General features: G+C 43.5%; 1 protein-coding gene across 5 annotated transcripts in view; it reads right to left on the bottom strand.

Moving 5' to 3' along the window:
• Window positions 1–7043: 7043 nt before the first annotated feature.
• LOC115076799 (splicing factor U2AF 35 kDa subunit) overlaps window positions 7044–18477 on the bottom strand; it is a 250072-nt gene continuing 238638 nt past the window's right edge. For 4 of the 5 annotated variants that reach the window (XM_029578698.1, XM_029578697.1, XM_029578695.1 and 1 more), the window contains one exon: window positions 7044–7862. In XM_029578698.1, the coding sequence (XP_029434558.1) occupies window positions 7727–7862 (136 nt within the window). In that variant the 3' untranslated portion in view covers window positions 7044–7726. The remainder of the gene's footprint in view (window positions 7863–18477) is intronic. The other variant, XR_003852869.1, reaches the window with a different exon arrangement.

Genomic DNA, 18477 nt, shown 5'->3' on the forward strand with positions numbered 1-18477 from the left:
CTCCCGAAGCAAGGTGCAGGGCGAAAATCGGCTCAACATGTCATTAAAACAAAAGTAAATAAAGTGTAATAAAAGTAAACTTACTGCATGTGAATTTTCTTTGAACAGTTCTCTCTCCCCTCCTCCCGAGGCGCGCACTGCGGCTCCCCTGCCTCCTGGGGGCAGCCGGCGGTGAAAGCGGCGGGTGAAAGTGTACGAGCGGGCGGGCGAAAGTGAATGAATGCATGCCCGTACGCGGCGCTAGCCGGCGGGCGTGCATTCATTCACTCAGCTTCGCCGGCGGGCGTGCATTCATCCAGCGGAGGGAGCCGGCGGGCGTGCATTCATCCAGGTGGAGGGAGCCGGCGGCGAAAGCGGCTTCCAGCAGCCCCCGCCGGCGGTGAATGAATGCACGCCTGTGTGTGCAATTTGGGCGCTCAAGGCGTGACGTCGGCGTTCGCTAATGCACTGCCTTGAGCGCCCAAATTACACACACAGGCGTGCATTCATTCACCTTCGCCGGCGGGGGCAGGGGAGCCAAAGCAGCTTCCAGCAGCCCCCGCCGGTGAAGGTGAATGAATGCAATTTGGGCGCTCAAAGTAGAGCATTAGCGAATGCCGACGTCACACGCCGTGACGCCAAACGTCGTGACGTCACGCCTTGAGTGACCAAATTGCACGCACAGGCGCACATTCATTCACCTTCACCGGCGGGGCTGCTGGAAGCCGCTTTTGTGCCGGCTCCCCCTGGGAGGCAGGGGAGCCGCAGTACGTGCCTCGGGAGAAGGAGAGAGAGAGAGGACTGTTCAAAGAAAATTCACATGCAGTAAGTTTACTTTTATTACACTTTATTCACTTTTGTTTTAATTTTCGCCCTGCCTTGCTTCGGGAGCGGGGGGGGGGGGGGGGGGGGAGAGGACTCGCAAGCCCCCCTGGTACCTGTCATTTCAAACGTCATTTGAAATGACAGGTACCAGCGCACCCAGGATACTGTATAGGCGCTCTATAGCGATCTATACAGTAAAATGGATTGCGCGGGCCTAACGCTTCATGGACGCTTCTCAGACGCGGCTTGCATTTGCATGCTATTTCAATACAGTATCGAGCGGTAGGTGATCCAAACTGTGTGTGTGCGGCAAACGCGGGTGTGCCCGGCCGTAACGCACCTCTTCCTACCGCTCATTACTGTATCGGCCTGATAGTGATTAAGAAATAAATTCCTCTTTATGGCAGAGGTGCACCTATTCACCTTCTTCCAACTCCTCCTCACCGCCTCTGTCTTTCAGAGTCTTTAATCCTTCTAGGGCAGTGGTTCTCAACCTTTTTTTGGCCGGGACACACCTGACAAATGGTTCTCACATGCGTGACACACTGAACATGTGACCATCACGGGGCTAAATGTAAACATGCACTCTGCATCCACAGGACTCCCCTCAACCCTCAGCAATGAGTGCAGAGCAGATCTAGGGCATAACCCGTACAACTCACCATACAAAAAAGATATTCTGGTTCTGATGACATCTCAGTAAAAGCAAAACAAACTCCCTTTACTACCAGGCACAATAGCCTTCCTTATGAAAAGACAGTAATTTACCACTAATGCATATCCTATTGAGAAAACACATCAAATAAGATTGATACAAATGCCTACATGCTAGTAAAATACCTCACTTTGGTCACACACCCAGAACTGACCTTCACCCAAGTACAGAAAAAACACAAATTATAAATATGGAGACAGAAACTGGAACGGAAAACCAAAAAAGCCACTCTGCATGCAGTGCAAACCTGGAGAAATGGAAAGAGAAATATAGCACCTAACAGACTCAGGATTTGCAATAATGGACACAAACTAACCTGCACAACGTTACACCTGTATTACGGAACACACGCAAACAGTAACAACCCTATCTAAGAAATACAACTATTAAACCAAGCCCTAAACACTAAAACATTTCCTATTGGGAAAACAGAATAAGCCAAGCTGCTACAGAGCCCCCCACAGAAATCATTGTAAAGTTATACCAAAAATGTTACAAAACAGCTGCTGAACAGAATAATATTCAATTAAATACTCATAAAAATTATTAAAACATGTCCAAATATCAATAAAATATTTCAAAACAGCAGACATCGCATAATACCCAATAATTAAAATGGCAGTCAATCAAGAAAAATAAATTTAAAAAGCCACCTTTACTTACCCTCTCCAGCAACTCTCCTACTCCTTTCCCTTCCAGGCCAATAGCACTAACCAGAAGCAGCAAGGGCTGCTGAAGTTCTGTCCTCAATCTTCTTCCTTAGCACCCACAACCAGTCACTCACAACACACACACCCCCAATTAGACCCCACAACCAGTCTCGGTCTCTTTCACACCAGTCATCTTCCTGACCAGTTTCTCTCTCTCACACAGAAACACATCACCTCCCTGACCAGTCTCGCTCTCTCAATCACACTCATGTTCTCTTATATACAAGCTCTCAATCACACACAAAAGCTCTTACACCCATTCACACCAACTCTCACCCAGGCTTCCATTCACACCCCTACACACAAGCTCTCACCCAAGCACCCATTCACACCCAATGACACAAGCTCTCACCCAGGCATCCATTCACACCCACAGACACAAGCTCTCACCCAGGTACCCATTCACACCCACAGACACAAGCTCTCACCCAGGTACCCATTCACACCCACAGACACAAGCTCTCACCCAGGTACCCATTCACACCCACAGACACAAGCTCTCACCCAGGTACCCATTCACACCCACAGACACAAACTCTCACCCAGGTACCCATTCACACCCGCAGACACAAGCTCTCACCCAGGCACCCATTCACACCCACAGACACAAGCTCTCACCCAGGTATCCATTCACACCCACAGACACAAGCTCTCACCCAGACATCCATTCACACCCACAGACACAAGCTTTCACCCATGCATCCAATCACACCCTCAGACACAAGCTCTCACCCAGGCACCCATTCACACCCTCAGACACAAGCTCTCACCCAGGCACCCATTCACACCCACAGACACAAGCTCTCACCCAGGTACCCATTCACACCCACAGACACAAGCTCTCACCCAGGTACCCATTCACACCCACAGACACAAGCTCTCACCCAGGCATCCATTCACACCCACAGACATAAGCTTTCACCCATGCATCCAATCACACCCTCAGACACAAGCTCTCACCCAGGCACCCATTCACACCCACAGACACAAGCTCTCACCCAGGTACCCATTCACACCCACAGACACAAGCTCTCACCCAGGTACCCATTCACACCCTCAGACACAAGCTCTCACCCAGGCCCCCATTCACACACAAGCTCTCACCCAGGCACCCATTCACACACAAGCTCTCACCAAGGCCCCCATTCACACACAAGCTCTCACCCAGGCACCCATTCACACCCACAGACACAAGCTCTCACCCAGGCCCCCATTCACACACAAGCTCTCACCCAGGCCCCCATTCACACACAGACACACCAGCTCTCACCAAAAATAACTTCTTCCTTCATTGCAGGGATGGGCTCCGGTTTCGCCGTGGCTTTCATCCAGCGGGCCTTCTTTTTTCGGCGCCACAGGGATGGGCGCCTCAGTCAGAGGTCGGGTTTCCTCTTCGTCACTAGGGGTCGGGTTTTCCTCTTCACCGCTAGGGGGGATGGGCTCCCGTAGTGGCCTTGCACCGTCGGGGTCGGGTTTTCCTCTTCACCGCTAGGGGGGATGGGCTCCCGTAGCGGCCTTGCACCGTCGGGTCGGGTTTTCCTCTTCACAGCTACGGGGATGGGCTCCCGTAGCGGCCTTGCACCGTTGGGGTCGGGTTTTCTTGTCACCGCTACGGGGATGGGCTCCCATAGCGGCCTTGCACCGTCGCGGTCGGGTTTTCCTCTTCACCGCTACGGGGATGGGCTCCCGTAGCGGCCTTGCTTCGTCGGGGTTCTACACTGCTATTCCTCCCACCCCACTCCCGGGCAGTGCCATGCCTGCCTCACCGGCCAATCAAAGGCTTCCTCCCTTCTTCCTACTCCCACTGGCAGGTGGCAGGGAGGAGGCTTCTGATTGGCCTGCACGGGGGAAGGCAAAATGAAGGAGGCTTCCCATTGGGCAGTGGGGGTAGGAAGAAAGGAGGCTTTCAATTGGACCGCGGGGGCTGGAAAAAGGGAGAAGGAAAGTACAACAGGGCATTGGGACACCGGGAGACGCGACACACCAGTGTGTCGCGACACACCGGTTGAGAAGCGCTGTTCTAGGGAATCCTAGATGACATCATCATCCTCCCTATCTTCCTTTTTCTGTCCTGTTCTTCCTGCAACCCTTTATGGAGAAGGAAGTGCAGGAGTGGATCCCAGGACTGAACTCTATCCTATACAGAAGGCCTGGTGAATTCACACTTTACAAACTCCTTTGAAACAGAAACCCAGGCTGATGCAGAAGCTGCTAACACAAGGAAGAAAGTGCTGCTCTTTAAAAGTACCAGCCTCTGTCTCTTCCAACGAAGGCCCAACTGATCTAAGGCTCCCAAGATTGACAGAGGCCTCCTTATCGCTCAGCTGTGCACCAAATATGGCCGCTGCTCCACCTCTGAGAAAAGATCTCTGGTGAGAAAAAAAAACTGCAGCTGGCCCCACTGATGCAGCCCACTCCACAGTAGCAGAATCACTGCTTTTATCATCCCCTCTCTCTCTCCTCTGAACAGGACTGGCAAAACCTACACATTCCCCCAACTGATTTCCCAAAGGCCGCAACTGCCACAAAGCAGAGTCTTCCTCCCACACTCATCTAAAGCAGTCATGCTTTTCCCTGCAACATGCTCATTACAAAAAACTCACCACCACTGCCAGGAAACAAAATAAGAGGTGACCAACTCACTCCCTTAATCACCCCGGAATGTGCCTTGATCCCTCTGACTCAGAGCTAGATGTCTCTCTCCCCCTCATTTTTATTATTTTTTTTTAACTATCTACAGGAGCAAATCTTTATATATATATATTTTTTTGTTTTGAAGCCTGAAAGGAGAAGCAGACCCCTAAGAAGGGAACAAGAAAAGGGAGATAGGAGAAGGAAGAAAGCTAATCACAGACCTTGTAGCCTACTCCAGAAAGACTAGAAGCCCCCTGGCCCCAGAAGAATGTGCAACTGAAGGAAGATGGTCTAGCTTTTCATCTCAGGAGCTGTCCCTCCAGTTTGGATTCCTCTTTATCCAGTCTAACCAGGCCTCATCTTAATGGGATATGCACACCTATCACCTACTGGAGACATAGAATACTGGCAAACTGAGGTCAGCATGGAAGCCTATAAGATCAGTGAACCTGCTAATTTGTCTCCATTTGCTGGTTGGTGGGCATAACTCATTCAGCTGGACTAATCTGGCTGGATGAAAAGGAAGGTGTTTTTAAACAGTGTCCACACCTGATGCAAACTCAATCTTTGCAGCTGCACCTTTTAATTTTTTTTCTATTCTCCTTAATTTATCAAAGTCTCCTTTTTGAAAGATATGCTAGAGCAGTAGTTTTCCTTAATGTCCTCCCTCCCTCCAGTTATTAAGTCAGATTTGACTGTGTATGGTCACAGTTGCCAAGCGGCCCCACTAATCTCTCACACCAAATCATGCATTCCACTAAAATAAAGTCTCGAATAGCCTCCTCTTGTCAGTTCCTAGAACAAATGCTCCATGAAATTAATTTATTTCATCTACAAACTTCACCTCCTTAGCATGTTCTGATGCGATAGTTACCTAGTCGATATTGGAGTAACTGAAAGCTACAGAAACACTGGTGCAGGAAAAAGTTCTCGTTTCCACAAAGTAGATGAAAAAGTGTATTTATTCAAAAATCACAAAGTAGCAAAAGTTCATTATGGCAACTCCATCAGTGAAAACACAAATCTCTTGAAGTCCCCCGACACGGTCCCGTGTTTCGCACTTGCTGCATCGGGAGGGACCAATATGCAGTAACAATCTATAATGTAACAAAGTAACAAGGCGGGTAATAAGTGAAAACAAAAGACTACGGTAAAAACTTTTACACAGACTATCACATACCTTTGAAGTTAGGGTCCGGAGCGCAAGCGCCCTCAAGTTTGACAGCCATTTAAAACACAAAAAAGGCGCGAAGGGTAACTTCTCGCGGGATGAACTTTTGCTACTTTGTGATTTTTGAATAAATGCACTTTTTCATCTACTTTGTGGAAACGAGAACTTTTTCCTGCACCAGTGTTTCTGTGGATTTGTATATGTGCATGGGTATGCTTCTTTGGATTATTGGAGTAACTGAAAGCTCCCATTATTACTGTGCTGCCAAATTTGTTAGCTTCCCTAATTTCCATTCGTATTTCATTGTCCGACTGTGCATTTTGACCCTCTCTGCTATACTCTTCCCCATCTCACATGGAATTTCTATCCATAAAGCTTTCACAGTGCATTTATTCTCCTGCAGGTTTTAAGATAACATGTTTCTTTCTGTAACACACTATGCTTTATGGAAATATCTGTGTGGTTTTAAAATAAAGCTTAAAAAATATTATTTTCAAAAAAAGCAGGATTAAGTTTTACTAGGGTGATAGCATAACGGAAAAAACATTTAATTGTGTTATGATTACATTTTTTTGGCAGTTCATATAGAAACAATACTATTTAATGCCACACATGAGAATTTATACAGAATCTATGACATATGAAAATATGATATAAAAATAATTATTCCTAAATTGGGGTGGGAAAAATAATTAATTTTTGCAAGTAGCAGCTGTGATACAGAATTTTGGAAAAGATAAAGAATGGAGGTGAAGTTGTTTGAAAATGTTTAATGGTGGCTTTGGTACAGTATTTAGACTGTCACAGCCTCACTATTTTGCCTTATGCATACTATTTTGTAATTGTATATATCCCATCAGGGTTATACTGCATCAGACTGACAGCTGGGAGCAAGCAATTTCACTTCTTGCTTTTACTGAGAGAACAGACAGCAGAGTTTCTATGGAAAAGGAAGCAGGTTTTATTGTAAATGCCACAATGGACACACTGCACTCAAACACACATTTCAAAAAGAATCATTTCATGGGGGAAGATAGTCTTTTTTTTTTTTTTTTTACAGCTGTCCTTTTTTTTGCATCAAAACTAACAAAGTATGCAAGGCATAATGTGGTCTTAACTTCCTTTGAAAGCAACAGGGTTTCCATTCCCCACTTGTCCAGTGCTCATGGAAAAATGGATAACTATTAGAAATGTTGGTGGCTCACAACTAAACGTTAACAAAATTAGTCAATAAAATTCTTTATTTGAACAGGAGAGCTGTGCTCACACAATAACTTGGAACAAAGTGCTCCTAAAAAAAAAATTAAAAAAAAAAATCTGCTGTGTACAAATGAAAACTAGGAGAGAGAAGCTGCTTCTGAAATCAGCCAATGCAGAGCTTCCAATCTGTTTCAGCACAGCAGGTATTAGTACAGGGATGTGAGTGTAGTAATATACATCTCCCCTCAATTAATTCAAACCTTCTCTGAAGCAGCTTTAACCTATCAACATTCAGTAAAGTACAAGAATGACGAAAATGGCCCACGAGAAACGAGTTACGCCAAGAATATTGGGTCACCACAAAGGTTTTTCTTTTTTTTCTTTTATTCAGAAGCTCCCCCCCCCATCTTAAAAAAAATATCCCCATTAGGAACTTGTTTGGTCAGATAACTACAACAATTTCTAGCAGACAGGTAATAAAAATGCCATGGCTTAGAATCGACCCGATCGCTCTCGATCTCGTGACCTTCTCCTATCACGTCCACCACCGCCTGCTCCTCCACCGCCCCCTCGGCCACGATCTCTTGACCTGGAGCGACGTTCACGGGATCTTGACCTGGACCTATGCCTGTAACAGAAAGTAGAATTATAAGCTGTTTCATAACACATTAGGTAGACTAAAATAGAAAGCTGCTATTAAATCCCTGTATGCCTAGGTAGCAGGCTGCATGCTGACCCTGAAAACCCACAAGTTTGGGTAGCAGGCTGAATGCTGACCCCCAAATTCCTGTACTACTATTGGAAGCAGTTTCCCTGATATATAATCCATTTACTAGACAATCGTTTTGATTACTACGGATGTGATTCACCTCATTAAACCCTAAGAAACGAGCATTTCTTTTTACTGCATTTTCACTGGAGCAAAAATTACATTAATAGAAATAGCACTTAGAGCTATTCTCATGGAAATATAACTGTGGAACTTTTCCTTATTGGAACTTTTTGTTCTATTACAGTAATCAGGGTCTCTGGGCACTAGTGCTTGTAGAATGTAAATGGCAGAAGCTGATTCAAAACCAAAAGCTGCCCAGTCTGAGTAGTTCTCTAACAATTCATGATCTAAAATACACATCTATCCATACATCAAAAGATCAGTAAGTGTGCAGGCAGCTCCATGGTTTCCAAAATAGTGCAGTCTGCACACAAAAAAACCCAAACCTATGAAATGAAATAACATTCTAGGTGTGTTTATATAAGAGAGGGGAGAAAATGGGGGATGTGAGAGACATTTGAAATACTTCAAAGTCATAAACATGCAAAACTTTTCTAGTGGAGAGAATGTTCTATAACAAGATGTCCCTAAGGGGGTAGAATCAGAAACCATTACATTATTGTAAGGATGTTTTGAGTTTTTTGTTAAACTCTTATGGGTTTAATGTTATATGTTGTCATTTATATGCTTCTTTTATGGATTTTAATGTGAATCATTTTGCAATCTACTTTGAGCTACTAGTGGAAAATCCAGACTAAAAATGTAATAAATAAAATATTACTTCACACAGCAGCCTTCCAGAGGAAATGGTGGAGACAACAGTGGCAAAATGGAATAAGCATAATGGATCCCTACCAACAAAGAAGTGAAGGAAAGCCTAAGATCAACTGGGATCTAAAGTATATAAAAGTAGTTTGGACAGACTAGAGCAGAAGTGGCCAGTTTCGGTCTTTGAGAGCCACAAAGAGGCCAGGAATTCAGGATATCCACAATGAATATGCATGAGATAATTTGCATGTCCTACCTCCACTGCATGCAAATCTATCTCATGCATATTTATTGTGGATATCCTGAATTCCTGGCCTCTTTGTGGCTCTCGAGGAGTGGAGTTGGTCACCCCTGGACTAGAGAGTATCTATAGGCCATCAGCAAGCAGCATACACAAAATGTTCAGGGGAGAACTGATCCTGACTGATGTATGAGTTAAGGTAAATAATTCTTATTCTATTACACTCTCTAGCAGTCATGGCCTATGGCATAAAGCACAGCAGTGAAACTTTCAAAAACTTGCGTTGCCAGCCAAAATAATTGAAGACAAGGGGAAAAAACCCCCCCAAAAACAAAACAAAAAACTTACTAGCTTTTTTTGGTGCTTATTTTTCTTTTTTTTTTTCAAGTCTTCTTTACAATAGGTATAGCAGTAGGAGGCAACGGACAAAGTATGTAGCATACCGTTAAGGAAGCATGGTGAAGCCCATTCCACCAGCCCAAAGAATGACACTCACCATTGAGGTATCTCTATGGAATTTAGCCCGTTGGGCCTTCCCTCACCTGCTCGCTGTTGTTCTGGGCCAAGGTCCAACTGGCACATGGAACTGTGAAGAAATATGGTATCTTGCATGGTTCAAAGTGCTAGCTGACTGCTGGCCCGGATCAATGCAGTGAGACAGGAATGGGACTGCAGGAATAAGAAGATTCAAAACTTCTTCCCGCCCAACGAGATTCCAGAATTTAGCCAAACTAAAGATCCCAGCACCCAATCTGACTAAACTCTCTAGTACAAAAGAACGATCTTTCATTATTGCCGGATCAACAATATGGAACACCATGCCCTCTGAATTACGCCAGGAACTTTGTCACAAAAAATTTAAACAAAACCTTAAAACCTGGTTATTTAAAAAAGCCTACTATTAATGAACTAAATCTTCTACTACTCTTCCTATTTTCCACAGTCTCTCATTTATTGTTTATATTCTATTAATACAAAGTTATACATGGTATTGTATTCGTTCAGTTACTAAGTTATATTGTAAAGCGCAATGCTGAATTACTGTTTGAATGTAAACCGAGGTGATGTTACTTACGTACTCCGGTATAAAAAAATCTATAAATAAATAAATAAATAAATAAAATAAATAAGATTGGGTAGGGAGGGAATGAAGGTAATGGCAAAGGCAGGCGCTAATTTCGGCTGGCACTGGGGAAGTTACAGAAAAGCAGAAAAAAACTGCTTTTCTGTACACCCTCCGACCCACAAATTTTAAAAAAGCGGCCCGCGGGTCGGAAGACGGGCGCTCAATTATGCCGGCGTCCATTTTACGAACCTGTGGCTGTCAGCGGGCTCGAGAACCGACGCTGGAAAAATTGAGTGTTGGCTGTCAAACCCGCTGACAGCCGCTGCTCCTGTCAAAAAGGAGGCGCTAGGGACGCGCTAGTGTCCCTAGTGCCTCTTTTTACCGCGGGCCCTCATTTGCATCTTCTTCCCCCTTGAATCGCTCGCCCGCTCTCCCGCGACTTTTACTGAATCGGCCTGTTAGCTGGCTAAATCTGGTCAGGCCAAAGAGCTGTCCTAAATTTAGTGTGGCTACACTATTGAATATACTTCCAAAGTTAACCAGATAAGTTTATCCGGCTATTTTTGCTATCCGGACTGTATCCGAATATGTTTTTTGGGGGGAATTTTACTTTAGCAATCAACAGAGTCTCAGGGGAGCTGCAGGCAGTGCTGACTTCTTACAGCTGCCAATAACCTATAGCAATACAGCAATGTCTGTGGTTGTAGCTATAAATGTCGATAGTGAACAGAAGTTGTGCTTCCTGCAGCTCCTCTTGGACTCCACATACGGCCAAATGAAAATGCCTGAAATCCAAAAGCCCTAACCATAAGCAGTAGACCATACACTCTCTGTCCCTCTCCCCCTCCAACATTCCCCTCCTCACATCCTTCCTACAGTTTGTCTCCACCCAAACAAGTCACTTCTCCTTGCACTTTCTCCTCATCAACTCATCTCCCAGCCTACAGAATGGCAGTGGATGAAGCATGCTTTGATATAGCTGGCATGCCAAATGTAATGGACATAACCAATTGTACCCATGTTGCTCTTACCCCCCCCCCCCCCCCCCACACACACACACACACAGTAGTGTGTCGTGGGTACCCCAATCTATATCCCGGAGGACCCAATGTCCCCACATTTGAAATCGTTAATTGTCAGAAAGAGAATGACTTTCCCTGCTAATTCATATTCAGCACAGCCTAATGTAAACATAGTTGGTTCACAGAGAACTAGAAGGCAATCAGATAATTCTCTTTAGTTTTTCACCCAGAGATGTATTCTTTTTTTCAAATAATCATATCTCTGAAAAACTTGGTAAATCTTCCAGAACTGATTCGCGTCTCAGACAGCAGAGGAATACCAGATTCTATGTTGGTCACTAATTAGGCTTGTTGTGTACTTTTTTTTTTTTTTAAACATAAACAATACGTTCTTTGCAGCAATATTACAGGCCAAATCCTCAATGCAAATCCAGCTCCTTTTTCATGATGATATAGCTATATAGGTACTCAGACATTATAAGGTGTCAAATATTAACAATCGTTAGCAGATAGAATTAGATGGTTTTGTTTTTAAATTCTCAGACATTATAGGCACTGTTTAAGACATTATAAGCAATGTTTAGTAAATACCTGAAATTTATTATAAGCCTTCTTATGTAATGGAACAAAGTCAGCATGGCTTTACTCCAGGCAAGTCTTGCCTCACAAATCTGCTTCACTTTTTTGAAAGTTAATAAATATATGGATAAAGGTGAACCGGTAGATGTAGTGTACTTGGATTTTCAGAAGGCGTTTGACATAGTTCCTCATGAGAGGCTTCTAGGAAAAGTAAAAAGTCATGGGATAGGTGGCGATGTCCTTTCGTAGATTACAAACTGGCTAAAAGACAGGAAACAGAGAGTAGGATTAAATGGACAATTTTCTCAGTGGAAGGGAGTGGGCAGTGGAGTGCCTCAGGGATCTGTATTGGGACCCTTACTTTTCAATATATTTATAAATGATCTGGAAAGAAATACGACGAGTGAGGTAACCAAATTTGCAGATGATACAAAATTGTTCAGAATAGTTAAATCACAAGCAGATTGTGATAAATTGCAGGAAGATCTTGTGAGACTGGAAAACTGGGCATCAAAATGGCAGATGAAATTTAATGTGGATAAGTGCAAGGTGATGAATATAGGGAAAAATAACCCATGTTATAGTTACACAATGTTAAGTTCCATATTAGGTGCTACCACCCAAGAAAGAGATTTAGGCGTCATAGTGGATAACACATTGAAATAGTCAGTTCAGTGTGTTGCGGCAGTCAAAAAAGCAAACAGAATGCTGGGAATTATTAGAAATGGAATGGTGAATAAAATGGAAAATGTCATAATGCCTCTGTATCGCTCCATGGTGAGACCGCACCTTGAATACTGTGTACAATTCTGGTCACCGCATCTCAAAAAACATATAATTGTGATGGAGAAGGTACAGAGAAGAGCTACCAAAATGATAAGGGAACTGGAACAGCTCCTCTATGAGGGAGCTAAAGAGGTTAGGACTGGTTAGGACTTTTCAGCTTGGAGAAGAGACGGCTGAGGGGGGATATGATAGAGGTGTTTAAAATCATGAGAGGTCTAGAACGGGTAGATGTGAATCGGTTATTTACTCTTTCAGATAATAGAAAGACTAGGGGGTACTCCATGAAGTTAGCATGTGGCACATTTAAAACTAATCGAAGCAAGTTCTTTTTCACTCAATGCACAATTAAACTCTGGAATTTGTTGCCAGGGGATGTGGTTAGTGCAGTTAGTATAGCTGTGTTTAAAAAAGGATTGGATAAGTTCTTGGAGGAGAAGTCCATTACCTGCTATTAATTGAGTTGACTTAGAAAATAGCCACTGCTATTACTAGCAATGATAACATGGAATAGACTTAGTTTTTGGGTACTTGCCAGGTTCTTATGGCCTGGATTGGCCACGGAAACAGGATGCTAGGCTTGATGGACCCTTGGTCTGACCCAGTATGGCATGTTCTTATGTTTTTAAACAAAATGAAAGGTATAAATGTTATGATTTCTGAGCTTGTGGCAGCACATCTAATCTGCATCAGCAGGTTGTAGCCCAGGGCCAGAGCACTTAACTCATGGGTAAGAATAACAACCTTTTTATTTTCTGTATCTTTTAAAGAATTAATCAATCTACTCATATATAATAAATAAGTATATTCTTTATTGAATACTTTTTTGTCTGTTTTTATGGAGTTGCTCTATCTTTATAAATAATTATTGCTTTCACTAATACATTATCTCTTAGGAACAATGATGTGTTAAACTTATAGGACATGGAGTGCTGAGGAGACAGAGTGAACTATAAGGGAACTCCTTATTAAAGATTTTCTCACTCAGCACTACCCAATACAGTACGAACCCAAGAGAAGAGATATGACATACCACAACAGGAAGCATTTTCACTCCCTGAATATACAAGCTGTGTGCAATGCACACATAAAAATCATCAGTGTTGTCTCCAATAGTTCCAGAAGCAGCCATGACACATTTGGCGTTGGCTCAAAATTTCATTGAATATAGCAAAGGTTGCTTGATACGTTTGAAATAAAAAGTTGAAATATAAGCTCTCTGGGGTGAGTACCAAAAGCGGAATAATGCACATTTTGTGATGCATGCTGCCAAAGAAGTGCATACTATTCTGCTACAGAATCATGCGGGATGAGGGTGGGTACCAAAAGTGTTAGCAAAAAAGTTTCAATAAGCTCTCTGGGGTGAGTACCAAAGGCAAAATAGTACATTAAATTTGGCATATGGTGCCAAAGTGCATATTAATCTGCTACATAAGGTGGGCACCAAAAGCTGGAAATTGTCTGAACACACTTTACTAAACAGTTTTTTTAAAAATAAGAGATGCTGGTTATGGCTGCAAAGCATGGCTGTCATGCTCTTGTCTGCACCATGTACAGCAGAAATCCAGTCCGAGGCACACGCGAGAATTAGAGCAGTCATAGAATTACATTTGGTGTTTTGAAATGTACATTCCACTGCTTTGACCACACTGAAGAAAATAGCGGATAGCGTTGTGATGTGCTGCATGCTTTACAATATTGCCTGCCTGCATGGCATTCATCAAGATGTGAATCTGGACCAGGGGCCAGAGCAGTCTGCACCTGCTGCAGATGGAGAGAGCACATCAAGGGGAAATGAGCTCCGTCGCAAGATCACTGCAGACTACTTTGGAGGTATGTTTGTACACATGGTGGGGGTGGGATGGTTTGTGGAATGGGATTCTGACTTCAACATTTTTCTCTTCTCAAATCAGCGTCAACCCCCAGGAAGTTGAATGCCAGCAGATCAATGCACTGTTTTTATTATGTTCACATTTTAAATGTTCCTGGTTTTTTTTGTTTAATGTTGCAACATACCTGTTTTATGAAATGTTTTTAAAATTTTTTCCCACTTAAGTACAATAACATGACAAGAATGGAAGCTCAGACTGTTCAAAAACATACTTTTCCGGGGGTTTCAAGATGGCATCTTCGAGGTTGGATCTTGATTTTTTTTCTTACTTAAATGTGCTCTTTTGCACATGGGAAGGAAAAAGAAGGGGGGAATTCACCTCTCTTTGCCTCAAACCCCCACTGGTTTCTTAACATAGCAGTCAGTTCTACGGTTTGCATACTCAAGTTTTCAGCATCGAACTTCGGGTCAGAGTCTCTTGCTGCTGTGACTGAGAAGGAAGCCGCCTCCCGGTCTGAAACTAAGATTTTGTTCAGCCCGGATACATGCTCTCATTCTCTGCTGTCTGCACTTTTGGTCAGCCCGGGAGTGGTGGCTCTTGGTACCATGACTAACCCAGAAGTACAGCCTCTGAAAGAAGGAGCACAGATGGCTCCCCCCCGTGACAAGGCTGTTGTGCTCTGCATTGTTATCCAGAGAAGCAGAAAGGGAATCGAGGAAAGAATTGGTTGGTGAGTGAGCTGGGAATGCCAAGGATTTTGATCGAGTTTGGACTGCCTTGGAGGGGGGGGGGGGGGGGGGGGGTTTGGCCTTCCCCTCCCTTTCATGCTTTCTGGCATTCATGGAGGAGAGGGTGAGATCTCCTTAGAGTTTATTTGGAATGATATTGGTGTTATGAAGTCTTCTATTTCCGAGACTGGGAGGCTTTGAATCTCTTCTTACAGATAATGATCACACTGACAGTATGGAACAAGTTGTTAAAAGCCATACTGAGAAAATGAAATTGTGTGAAGGGATTTTGGTATCTGTACAGGCTTGCCAAATGGCATTAATGAAAGTTAGTAATAAATTACAGCAGAAGCTAGAGAATATGGAGAACAATCTGAGGGCTTTGAACTTTCGGGTTCTGAATTTTCCTCAGACCCCGCTGATTAAGCCGGAGGAATTATTTAAGAGATATATGACTGATGTGTTGAGGATTCCTTCGAAGTCACTTACTTCCCTTGGTAAATTTTATCTGCCTCAGAAGAAATGGGTTGCGAATTCTGTTCAGCTGGATGCTGACAAAATAAGATCAATATAGATACCTTGGAATTGATTGTCTTTTTTGAGAACTCAGGATGAAATAGAAACTAGGGCCATCCTATTAATTTCTTTTGTCTTTGAATCTGATAAAAAATTATATTATGCGGCTTTTCTTTAGAAATAAAGATACTATGTTTATGGGTCAAAAGATCTGGTTTTCTCCTGATGTTTCTTTTGAAACTCAAGCAAGATGCAAGCAGTCCCTGCAGTTATGTCAGGATTTGCTTGCTATGGGAGGTGAATTTTTTCTTTGTTTTTCTTGTAAATGTTTGGTGAAACTTGAGAATAAATGCTATATCTTTGTTGACCCTAAACAACTGAAATTACTTGTGGATGTAAAAATTGTCATTCGTGATGCTAATGCTATCTGCTAAGGATCTCTAGACCACTTTTTGATATGTATAATCTCTAGATTTGGCTATTTTTCGTCATATACTTATTGTTTGGATATTAGCTTCTAATTCCCCCCCCCCCCCCCCAATTTATTATGGACTGAATTGAGGTATTCAGATGTGTTAATTTGTTTACTTTTTAAAAAATATATTTTGCTTTACTGATTGATTCATCTCTGTAACCTATTTTCTTTGCAAATGTTGTCTGTTCTATAATTTGCAGAAGTTTAATAAATAAAAGGTTAAAAAACACACTTTTCCAGCTTGGCATATAGAGAATGACTTTTTAGCCACTGGAGCATGGCCTTAACATTTGAACAGTGTGACTGAAGGTCAGATGAGAAGATCAGAATGTCTTCTGGATACACTATGACACAGGTATACAAGTCTCTGAATATGTCATTGACAAAATTCTAGAAAACTGCTGGGGCTGAAAGGTATCATCAAATAATTGTAGTGGCCATCTTGAGTATTAAAGACGGTTTTCCACTGGTAGTTTTCTTGTATGAATATGATATTGTACATTCCCCTGAAGATCCAACTTGGTGAAGACTGAAGCTCCTGAAGCCAGTCAAACAATTCAAGTATCAACAGCAAGAGGTATTTGATTTTTATGGTGATGGCATTCAAACCCCGGTAACAGATACATGGGCACGAAGAACCAGCTTTTTTGCCAATGAAGAAGAATCTTGCTCCAGCCTGGAGAACTCTCTCGAGATTCTCTCGAACATACTCAGACATTGCTTCAGTCTCAGGGATGGATAATGGTGGTATTTTGCAAGGCATTAAGTCTATGGTGCAATCGAATGTGCAAGGGGGCGGGATAATCTCAGTCCATTTTTTGCTAAAGACATCTGCAAAGGATGCGTAAGGAACAGGCAAACCTAGAAGAACTGGGGGATCTGATCAGCAGAGTTGTATAGGAGGATATACAGGAAGCAGACAATTCTGAAAACAATGGGTACTCTATGAGAGGATATCTGCATTTTGCCACTTCATGACCGGACAGTGTCATTGTAACCAAGGTAGACAAAGCCTTCCAACACGCACTGATGAGCAGACACTCGGAAGATATTTTGCTGATGTGGCAGTGAATCCTCTGGGGAAGCCTTAAATAGGCCAAGATGCAGATCTCATCGAAGGGTGTCACAGGGAGTTCTCTTGCTGTGGGCCTTTAAGCTTTGGTGCATGTGCGCACTTGTGTAGGAAGGCCCTGAGGAGGATCAGGAAGACCACAGTGTCCAGGTACCATGCGCTACTCTCAGCGGCATCCCTGCTGCGGAGACAGGGCAGTGATGTCTGGGGTAGATGTGGTGACTTGCGGGACTGTCCCACGAGCTGCTGACTATAACAGTATCCCCCCAAAGTCCCCTCATCAGTCTTCTGTGCTTGGTTTTACGAGGGAAACTTTGGCTGAATCCGCATACTAGGTGGGGGGCTTGGAGGTTGGAAGCTGGCTCCCAGGAGTTCTCCACAGGCCCATAATCCTTCCACGAAATGAGGTATTGCAGTTTATTCCTCACTTTCCTTGAGTCCAGGATCTCCATTACCATGAATTAGCTATCTTCCTCAAGGAGGATTTCAGAAGCCTAGGGCAGAGATCTCAATGGACAGGACAGAAGTACAGGCTTTAAAAGAGACACGTGAAATACATCGTGGATACGGAATATGGGTGGCAGTTTTATTTATTTATTTATTTATTTCGGATTTTTATATACCGACATTCTCAATACAAGTATCGAATCAGGTCAGTTTTAACTTGTAAGCTTAGCCTCCCACTTGGCAGACCACTGGAAATGGACCCATGAATCTAAGGGTGAACTTAAGTGATGGCACATTCCAAGTGCTCAGCCAAAACAATCTCCATGGGTGCAGCTGAGGTGCCGGACGGCGTCTTTTATCTGCCTGTTTTTTTGTTCGGGCTGCAGCTTGCTCCAGGAGCTGATGTGTTGATTGCCAGAGGTTATCTATCTTTTGACTCTTTAGACTGGCAATGAGACAGGCTACCAAGACTGCCAAAGGCATCGGAATTCGAGGACGACGTCCATAGACTAAATAGAAAAGGGAAGACTCTGTTGCATTGTTTAAGTGATTGTTGAGACAGGCCTTCTCCCATGGAAGAAGGAAGGCCCAGTAGTCCTACTGCTCGTTCATGTAGGAGTGCAGAAAGGTCTTGAGAGATTGGTTCAAGCATTCGGTCTGTCCATTATTCTGAGGATGGTGCGCAATTGAGAAATCCAATTTTTTTTGTATAGACTTATCCAGTAGCTTGCAGTAAATTGGACAACCTGTTCTGAGAAGATGTGGTGGGGAAACCCATACAGTCGGAAAACATGCTGCACAAAACTTGACCAGCTGAGGGTAGTTCAGGCAGGGGGGATAAAATGAGTCATCTTGGAAAATTGGTCTACAATCACCCAAATAGTAGTACTGCCAGCAGAGGGGGGGGAAGGTCTGTGATAAAATCTATGGCTAGGCCCTTGG

This window comes from Rhinatrema bivittatum, chromosome 15 (assembly GCF_901001135.1).
Source record: "Rhinatrema bivittatum chromosome 15, aRhiBiv1.1, whole genome shotgun sequence".
In the NCBI taxonomy this organism is placed as follows: Eukaryota; Metazoa; Chordata; class Amphibia; order Gymnophiona; family Rhinatrematidae; genus Rhinatrema; species Rhinatrema bivittatum.